The following is a 10,417-nucleotide window of genomic DNA, read 5'->3' as shown; positions in this document are numbered from 1 at the left end:
TTTGTTTACCACAACAACAACTGTTCAGCGGTTTGGTGCTCCAACCCTGCCAGTGGGCGCCCACTCAGAGGCAGCACTCAGAGGGGATAGGGCAGGGAAGCCAGGACATTGCCTCTGAGTGGGTGGTCTCCAGAGGAGGTGGGGTGTCAAACTGCTGAACACTGGTTGCAACGTTAAATAAACCAGGCAGAGCCGCCAAATTGGTGGTTCATGCCCATCTCTACACATAAACAAATTTCAGTTGAACTGAATATCATGAAACATCTGTTGCAGCTGGATTAACGGATGAGTAAGGGTGACTAATTTCACTGTATTCCTATATATGATACAGTCAGAATGGAAGATGAGAGAGAGATTTAGTAAATAAATAATAATGTTAGAATGGCTTGAGCCTTCAGGTAATCGTCATCTTTTTGAGAAAGAAGAACTGTCAGAGTATGTCTCAGACCTACTTTCCACATTCATAGCTCCAAAGCAAATTGACCAGAGCACAGATAGAGTTCTGACTCCTGTCCTCTGGAGATGCCGGCCACAGAGACTGGCGAAACATTAGGAAGAACAACCTTCAGAACATGGCCAAAGAGCCCAAAAAACCCACAACAACCATCAGATTGACTATGCTTGTCCGAAAGGCCACTTCCTTCAGAGACAGAAGCAAAAAGGAAGAGCCTTCCAAAGGGCTCCAGCAAGGCTTCTTCAAATGGCTCAGGCTTGGTGTGGGATCTCACTGAAGAAGGCATCAATCAGGAAGAAACTGCTGCTCTAGGAAACCAAGCTGGAGCCATCTCAGGCTAAACCAGATGCAATGATTTTCATGTGGTTGGTTTTAACAATGCTAATATTAACAATAGGCAGTAAAGGGTGGGTAGATCCAGATCAGGGCAATGACATGGGTACAGAGGAAAGAAACTCGCCCACCTCATGGTTGTTTACAGTGGCTTAGTGGATGATATTTCTCATGCTGCAATTGTCTTAAAGCTTTTAATGCTATATTTATGTTTATACATTTATGGTTGCATCTACTGGAAAACTTAGCTCTTTGGCTGTGAAGAATCTGAATCCTGAACTAATAATATATATTTTAAAAAATCAGTATTGTAGTCCTTAAGCATGGTATCAGCCATTTCACAGCATTATGCATTCACCTCTTTAAATTTTGAAGAGTGTCAGCCAAGTACTTCTCTTAAAATCTTTGCTATCTGATTCATTCAGACATGTTTTCTTAACACCTGATTACACAAAGTGATTGCTCCATGTTCTGCCACAACCTTTTTTTGAGGGGGAGACTTGTGTGTGTGGACATTGGGTACAAATTCCTCATTGTTAAAATTGGAAAGAAGAGCCAGCAGATCCTAGAAACGCCCCCAAAGGCCAGGAAGAGGCTGCCCTTTACACAATCCCTATTTACAATATTGAGTCCTCCCACTGTATGCTGTCAGATCCTTTAAGCTGTCGTTGGACAAATCAATCAGCAGCCTCAGATCTCTGAAACTATTAAGGCTGCACTGTTCAAACACTGCCTCTTCAGCATTCAGTTGTTCACAATGAAACCAAAGTTCAACACCTGGCTGCCTCTTCTGTCTTTATTCTTTTCCACTTGTGCTACAGTAAGTGTAATTCAGGAGGGTAACAGTCTGTTGTGTTTTTATTTGTTACGGCTCAAATAATTACAAAAGTCACTAAAGCTGCTGCTTTTTTCCTATTTTAGTTTGATGCTACCAGAGATAACTGCTGTATCCTGGACGAACGATTTGTAAGTCAATATATGTGCTATTGTTGCTCCTCTTACCAAAATGATTATTACGTATACATTATTGCTTGTAAAGATTATCAAACTGTTATTAAAGTGTGTAATTTTTAAAAAATGATTACTGATTGAATGCAACATCTGGAACAGTATAACAACAGCTTGTTTGTCATTACATTTTTTAAGTCATCTAGACCCTGTACTATAGATAAATGTAACGTCCTACAGTGTCTGCTTGTATAGATGTAAGAGAGGGGAAATTGTACAGTGAAGCCATTAAACATTCTTTGTTGCTCAGTATCATTAAATATTCTTCTTTCTTATAGGGCAGCTTTTGCCCCACTACATGCGGTATTGCAGATTTTTTGAACAAATATCAACCTGAGGTGGATCAAGATCTCCAGGAACTTGAACGAATCTTGCACGATATTTCCAACTCTTCAGATGTTACAGAGCATTTGATTCGTCAGATAAGACAAATCCACATCCCAGGCTCTTCAGCTCAGCCAAGTAAGAATATCTAGAGCACAGTGCAAAGTTCCTTTTTTTTCTGATTTACGCAATATTTAGCCATTAATATTTGGTACATTTTTGTGCTTGTTTTACAGATATAGCTTCAGGTTATACTCAGAAATCCAAGGAAATCATTGATGAAATAATCAGATATGAAAATGTTATTCTGGCCCATGAAAATACTATCCAGTACGTATTTTCTGTTACAGTTTCAGATTCAGACATATCCTGCTTGTTTAGTTTTTGCCACTTCTATGTTGCCATACAGATGGAGTGTTGATATATAAAAGAAGATTCTTGCATTCGTATAATCACATCTGCATTAAGCAAATCAGTTGCCACTTTTTAAAGCTTTATAATCCCCGGCTGAAAAATTGAGGACAAAGAACAACAACAGTACTCAGAGAACAGGATTTTTTTAAAACAATTCTTCCCAGTGAACTCAAGGCAATGTGCATAGTTTCGCCCACTCCATTTTGTCTTCACATCAAGCACATGATATCGGTTAAGAAACAGTGATGTGTCTAAGGTTACCCACTGACCTTTCTGCCTCCACTTTTTTCCAAATGAAAGTTTTCTCTTTTTGAATTTCTTGTCAGGTTGAGTTTCTTCATTATGCCCAGTGAGCCTATTCCTCTACCAGGCATAAACATAGAGAAAGGAGTTGATCTGAAAAGTTTATAGCCCAGTTCAGACACTCCCTTCGCATGTATAGGGAATGCACGGAGGAGAATGGAGGAATGCTGCAGTGCCCCACAGATGTAACTTCTGTGCTTTGTATGGAAGGCTGATTGTGGTGTGGTGTGGACCCAGACCCCCCTCTCCCTCCCCCCTTTAGTCAATCTACATGTGGGATAGATTTCTGGCTCTTGGGTGTGGCTTGAAGTATTGTTGCAATAAATCTATGCTGAAGTAAATCCTTAAATCTCCAGACAACTGACTGATTTAATGGTAGCAAACAATAACAAGATCCAACAATTAAAGCAGAGGACGGCTCAGCTTGAGGCACAATGTCAGCAGCCATGCAAAGACACTGTCCAGATACAGGAATTAACTGGAAGAGGTAAGAAAGAGTGATAACTCTTCTTTTTAAAATATATCTGGATGATGATATTATTTCTGTCCCCCAACTTCCAAGCTGAGATGTTTAAATCACCTAGGAAGAAAAAGAGTCCCTGCCCTAAAACTGTAGTCAGTAATTATTGTTGAAATCATTGAGCTGCTACCTGCAGATTGTATGGTAAAGTATAAAGTTCTTTGGACTACAGCTTCTGAATCCTTGAATCAACATGGTTTGTAGCAATGCTGGCTGGGGAGGTGAAAGGCACTGTAATCCCAAAAAAGTTACTTTGCAACCTTTGGATATATAAAAACATATTTCTATATAAAAGCCTTTGCTGCTTAACAGGAAACAGGAACCTGTTTACAATCGTGGCAATGTTAAGTTTTATGGAAGGGTGGTTTGTTTTTCGCTACACAGTGTTAATTTCTCACAAAAAACCCATCAGTATCTGCATAAGTATCATCCTTGTTATCATGATTATCATCATTGCTGTTCATGTGCTTGACTCATCCCCATAGCCAGTGATCATGCAGAAGAATCCATTAACCCTTGAATGGCACCCTTTGGTGATTTGTGGTCAATAGGAGAAATTGAAACCCACAAAACCATTGGCAGGCCAAACGTATATATTGTCTATTGCAGTGGTCCCCAACCTTGGGCCTCCAGATGTTCTTGGACTATAACTCCGAGAAGCCTTCACCACCACCTCTGCTGGTCAGGATTTCTGGGAGTTGAAGTCCAAGAACATCTGGAGGCCCAAGGTTGGAGACCACTGGTCTATTGTATAGATGTCTTGCTTTGTGGCAGACAGTCAATTTATTTACGATACTTTGTTTTAAATTTGTATCAAACTCCAGCTGCTACATATAGCAAATACCCATAAGTATTTTATATCTTGAATTCCAATACTTAAACCCCTTGTTACCATTCTGTATAATGTCAACAATGTATGTGTGTTCTGTGCTATCAAGTCAGAACAGAGTCATAGCGATCCTAATAGGGTTTTCAAGGTCAATGAGATATTTAAGGATTGGGTTTACCAGTTCCACTCGCCAGTGAGTTTACATGGCTGAGTAGGGGATTCAAACTCTGTTCTCCAGAGTCCTTGTCTGTCGCTCTAGCCACTACAACACACTGGGGATCCTGTGTGCCAACAATAGTGTCAACAATGCTTATATAAAACAATAGTTTCAAGAACAGAAGTTAAAATCATAACCATTGAGGTAAACAAAATATGAAGGAAGATAGTTACATGGAAACAGAACACTGTACTGTTGCAAAGCACCCTGGCAATATTCTTTAAATCTCTTCCTCTGATCATTTTAGTGAATTCTAGAATAAGTGGTTTGGAGAGTATGGCTAGTGTGGTATATAGAGGGTACAGTGCAGGATGTGGACCAGGGAATACTGGATTCAAATCCATTGGTGGCTTGTAACTGGAGCATAGGGCCATCTCTGCATAAAATGGGGTGATGGTGGAAAAGCACTCCCTCTATTCAATCCATAAATGGTTGCTATTCAAATATTTATTCAGAGTTATTAAAAGAAGTCAGGATACACAATGTGTACTGCCCTGAGTACTGTTGGCGAAGAGCACGTTTTTAAAAAAGAGTAACAAATAACTAATGATGTCGGGGATCTTGCTTAATGTTATATGGCTGAAACATGTATTAAAGTGGCCTGCAGTTAAACAACTGAACATCTTCCATATATGGTTATTATAGATTGTCAAGACATAGCAAACAAAGGTGCCAGGCAAAGTGGTCTCTATTTCATCAAACCTCAAAGAGCCAAGGAGCAGTTCCTGGTCTATTGTGAAATGGATACATTGGGAAATGGTTGGACAGTTCTACAGAGGGTAGGTAGTCTGTAACGTGGACGCATGAAATGAAGTCCACAGTCTAGAACACAATACCAGTTTTATAGAAAGGATGCTGGTTCTGTTCATCACCTTTCTCTTCCCATTTTTTCCTCCTAATTCCTATCAGAGACTTGATGGTAGTGAAGATTTCAGGAGAAGCTGGATTCAATACAAGGAAGGTTTTGGACACCTGTCACCAAATGACCAGACAGAATTCTGGTTGGGAAATGAAAAGATTCACTTGCTGACCACACAGTCGACAATTCCATATGTCTTGCGAATTACCCTGGAGGATTGGAATGGCCAGACAAGGTAGACCATTGAAAAAAGATGTCTTCGGTGCTGTGGTACAGATTACTACCATGCTGCAAGTGAGAACTCATTAGTTACATGCACCTTCGAGACACTTCAGTATGCCCTAATGTGCTTATACACCCAGGAGATACCAGGGATTTGCCCTTGCTGATCCTCCCTCTAAGATCATTGTAAGCTGCTGGAAGTATGGATGCAGGCACTCTTGGTGCAGCAAACCCCTTTTATCCTGCTTGGCTGTGTTTCCACTGCAGTTCTTTGATGAGAAGAAATGCAGCCCACAGGATTGAAAAGGATGCATGCTCTTGGTTATACTATGTAGCGACCGATTTCTTGAATCTGGTCCTGGCCCTGCTCCAAAGATATCCTCTTCTCTCATCTCCTGGAGTACAGACCAAAATCTACAACAAGGGCTTTTGTCAAAACCAGGCCAGCCTTTTACAGCCTTTTGCTATATTTATTTTTCCCCTCTGCCTCTATATGATACATGCTGCTTATCTTAAGAATCTAATGTTAGTTGTTCCTGCAGATTCTGCTGCTTCCTAAATAATGTGATTTTAACTCCTTTGCAACAGTCCAGACCAGGTGTTTTTTTTTTTACTTATTAACATTATTTGGGAATGCAATTATTTTTATTTGCTTCTTACTCGCATCCTACCTGATGCACTTTTGATAATACATACATATCATGATGGGTTGAAACTGGACTTACAAGTGCTTTAGTTAACTTATCTTTATTTAATTAACTTAGTCACAAATTATCTACTTATCCTCTTAGTCTAAGTTGACATGATTTAAAAAGGACTCCTCCGTCCCATTATTCAGATGAGAGCAGCTGTTTATAGTGGATTATGATTCCTGAAATACTTGTATCGTGGAAAACAATCCACCATGTCTGAGAAATGAAATATATCAAAAATAATTTATACATGTTAAATTGGGATTTTACTTCTCTCCCTCTCCCTCTCCCTCTCCTTCTCCCCCCCCCCCTTTGCACAGCCATGCAGATTATGCCAACTTCAAAGTGGCCGGTGAAGCAGACAAGTATCGCCTGATCTATACCCATTTTATTGGGGGTGAGGCTGGTGATGCCTTTGACGGTTTTGATTTTGGAGATGATCCAAGTGACAAATTCTTTACCTCCCACAATGGCATGCAGTTCAGCACATACGATCGAGACAACGATAAATACAGTGGGAATTGTGCTGAACAGGACGGATCCGGGTGGTGGATGAATCAATGTCATGCTGCTCACCTCAATGGCAAATATTATCAAGGTAAAAACATGAATTTCCATGGATGCTCAAATATTCACAGAAAGCTCTGTTTCAAATCCCCTGTCCTCTCTGAAAGCTAGTGCAAGTGGCAGAGTGTTCTCAGTTATAGGACCCTCCATAGTGAACTTTGACTCCTTCCCATCCATTTTCCTTTAATCTCCCCAGCAGTCATTCCAAAATGCTTTTTTTGCTTAAACTGAAGGCAAGATACCTCCCTGTTCTATTCAACACGCAGGAGCTAATTGCACTTGCAATTGAATGTTAATGGAGATAGGACCCCATTTTCCTCCATAGCTGAGGGCAGCAGGCTAATTTAGCAGGTGCATGACACACTAAGTGGCACACACCGTTCTCCAACAGAGGGAATGGCCAGGGAGCTTCCACTCTTACCCCTTCCCAGCATCTTCTGCTTCAGGTGGTTGCCTTACTTTGCCTAATGGTGCAGGCGGTTGGGCTCCTTGTATTTGGAATAATCTGGGTACTTTTTCAACAGAATCAGGAACCAGCTCAGGTTATAACAAAGCAGAATAAGTTAAGGCACCATAAAAGAGAAATGTGCTAAAAGCAGGTGTGAAGCAGTCTGATAGTCTTGCCTTGGAACCCCAATGGCTTCCAACTACCTTTAACCTTTCTTTGTGGTTCTTGTGATATACTAAGTCACTTCTGATTTATAGCAACCTTATTAAGGTTTTGAGGTGTGTGAGATATTCGTTGAACAGTTTACCATTTCCACCCTCAAGTCAGTTTCCATGGCTGAACCCTGGTCTCCTGAGTCCTAGTCCAACACTCTACCCACTATACCACAATGGATCTCTGATTTTTCCTTACATAAGCATTAAAATGTAAGACTAAATCCAACAAATGTTGTTTCTTTGTTTAGTTGACATTTAACATATCACACATGCATTGATGTCTCACAAGCATTTTTATTATTTTTGTCTGGAACAGAGTAGATTTCAGCAGCTAATTGGCGCTAATTGAGAAGGTGGAGTAAACATCTGTTGTTGCATGCTGGGTTGCACAACCGAAGTGCAGTACTCAACCCTCTCCTTCATTAGCTGCAATTCCCTAATAAAGTTTTCCACCCCAGAGCCTTCTTCCTGCCTCATAGCCCCTCATAATTACCACTGGCCTACTGCCTGCAAGTAGAAAGGAGGGAGTGGAGTGAAGAAATCCCAAAGCAGAAATGAGGCCGAGCAGCTTCCACAGTGCTTTTAACTACCTAAGAGGCAGAGTGGTAACAGCAACACTCATCTGTGCTCAGCTCCACTCATTGCTGGCCCACCTTCTCCCTCATTGGCTGGCTGATGAACTCTGAGCTGCTGGAAACTGCAGGGTGCTGAGAGAGTAGCTGTAGCCACTATGAATGGCTGCCAGTCCATATGGCTTTCACTCCTCACTCCTGAACAGCAAAGAGGATTCCCTTCAAGTCAAGAGATCTGGGCTTCTGGCCGTTGTCCCAGCTGTGGGTTTTTGATCGCTTCTTCTTTTGTTAAAAATATATATGGCAGCTGACTGAAACCTAGAGCTTTTATTTACAATTGAGCAGGTAACATTGCCATGGAATGCTATTGTTGAGCTTGTTCCATATAAATTCTGTAACAAAATGTGTCTCTGGGAGTCTCAAAAATTCAGTCCTGTGGAAAGTTAAAAATGCTAGGAACAGCAAGCCTCAGAACATTGGACAGTTTATACCTAACGGGCATCATGCTTATAGTTATATAAAAATATCTCACAGGCCAAGTAGTTTTTACAGTGTTGCTTGCATTTCAGGTGGCACCTATACTGAGAAAGATGCAGCTCCACATGGCCACGATAATGGCATTACTTGGGTAACCTGGCGTTCTCGATGGTATTCCATGAAGGAAACAGAAATGAAAGTCATTCCATTCAGCCGACTTGCAGTGGTAACAGGACAGCAAACTGGAGGAATAAAAGATATTGGAAGCCGAGGAGACATTTAAAAAGACAATAAAAGAAGAAAATCTACTGTAAATTTTGACAAAACTGTATCCATATCTGAATAGTGTTTGATCAGTGTAGTGGTCTCTTAGGGGAACCATTCCCACAACTGTTTAACTTGCCTGACTCATTTTAAAAAATAAATACATGACTGTGGTTTTGCCCCAGAACAGCATTTTATTTCATGTAGTCTATTTTTTAAGTCAGGTAGTATAGATGTGCATCACAGGTACCATGACTTTACTGCCATACCATGTGCTGACAAACAATAGATTTGATGGGCTTAAAAGAGGAATAGACAAGTGCTTTTGAACCTTAGGGGGCAGATGTTACCGAACTAAACCTCCCAGAATTCCTGCCCATTGGTGATACTGTCTGGGAATTCGGGGAGTTGTAGTCCAAGTACATCTGGAGACCTAAGTTTAGAAACCATCCAATTAGACAAATTCACAGGGTTGGATTCAGGCTTGGACCAGCAGCTCCAGCATTGTAGGAATCAATTCCTTGCACTCTGCCTGGAAACAGATGGGGGTTTCTCAGACCTCCATTGTGTATTTTTTGATGCACAGAGATCTTCAGTGGGAGGAACAAGTTGCCCCCCCCCCATATCCACTGGATTTCATTGATCTGGCAGCAGATACTTAGCACTGGATCTTGTCCTTTAATTCCTAATTTCTGTAGACCAAACAAGAGAGAAGGGATGTTGCTTACTGGTGGGTTTTCCAGAACTCTGAACTAGATGGACTTTTGACCCAGTAGGACTGTTCTGTATTTGTGTCCAGCAAATCCCAATTAACTCTTTCTTTTCTCAGGAGAAAAATCCTGATCATTCCTTTTCTCTTTTATTGTCCATTGCAAAAATTTAAATTAACATTGTTGACAAATGTTAACCTGGACGAGTCACAAAATATAAAATAGTGCTCTGAACCCATAAACACTTCTGTAATAATACATCTGGCATTAATTAAATGTCCCATTTGTTTTCTTCACCAACGGGGCAGAAGTCCTTCACACAAGGGCACACAATTGCACAATCTCCAACTGGTAAAATTGACATAGTGAGAAATAGTTGGAGATGTACCATGACACCCACTGTCAGCAACTGAGAGGGCACCCATTGAGGGAGAGCCCATACATTGAAGGTCCTAATCCTGAACTATTCTGGCTCGTGTCTGTCTATATGGAACAATGATATGCAGTTTCTACATGTGAGTTAAACTCATTTTGCAGTGCTTATGAGTAAAATTAAAACATTTTTGTTTAGCTATTTTGCAATATGTCTTCTCAATTGAATGAATATAAACAGATGAACTGTGCCATCAACTGCTTAGATTAAACAAATTAAAATAATGACACTAAGATTCAGAAATGTTTTTAAAAGACTATAAATTTGTGTTAGTTTGTTATACGCCGTATCAAGCTCTAAATATTGAACAAGAAGAGGCTAGGTTAAACCTATGGAGAACAAAAATAACACACCTTATCAAATGGATGAGTGAGATAGAGTGTCTCCCAGTAACCTGTGACACACACAGACATGCACACATGGCCACATTTGCATTAATTGACTGTTGTCTATTGTTCCGTGACATGGTGGCACTGTCACTGCTGCTGCTCACCCTCCTAATGCTCCTGCCTCCAACTCTGCTACCACCACTCCAAAACTGGGGAGGGAACAGACT

General features: G+C 40.7%; 1 protein-coding gene across 1 annotated transcript; it reads left to right on the top strand.

The window, feature by feature from the left end:
* The first annotated feature begins 921 nt into the window (after window positions 1-921).
* Window positions 922-8,910, top strand: FGG (fibrinogen gamma chain). The gene is made up of 9 exons (XM_020781373.3): window positions 922-1,607; window positions 1,709-1,753; window positions 2,074-2,257; window positions 2,356-2,449; window positions 3,193-3,323; window positions 5,048-5,181; window positions 5,312-5,496; window positions 6,496-6,773; window positions 8,547-8,910. Exons 1-9 carry the CDS (start codon window positions 1,545-1,547, stop codon window positions 8,735-8,737), a joined length of 1,305 nt encoding a protein of 434 aa, XP_020637032.1. The 5' UTR covers window positions 922-1,544; the 3' UTR covers window positions 8,738-8,910.
* The last annotated feature ends 1,507 nt before the right edge of the window (window positions 8,911-10,417 follow it).

The sequence above is a fragment of the Pogona vitticeps genome, chromosome 5 (assembly GCF_051106095.1).
Source record: "Pogona vitticeps strain Pit_001003342236 chromosome 5, PviZW2.1, whole genome shotgun sequence".
Taxonomy (NCBI): Eukaryota; Metazoa; Chordata; class Lepidosauria; order Squamata; family Agamidae; genus Pogona; species Pogona vitticeps.
This window is presented reverse-complemented; position numbering and strand designations above follow the sequence as displayed.

Bases quoted from the DNA above. Each gene is read 5' to 3' on its own strand.
- FGG (XM_020781373.3), top strand. From the start codon at position 1,545: ATGAAACCAAAGTTCAACACCTGGCTGCCTCTTCTGTCTTTATTCTTT. The intron at 1,754-2,073 runs GTAAGTCAATAT...TCTTTCTTATAG, and splicing joins GTATCCTGGACGAACGATTT to GGCAGCTTTTGCCCCACTAC. The intron at 2,258-2,355 runs GTAAGAATATCT...CTTGTTTTACAG, and splicing joins AGGCTCTTCAGCTCAGCCAA to ATATAGCTTCAGGTTATACT.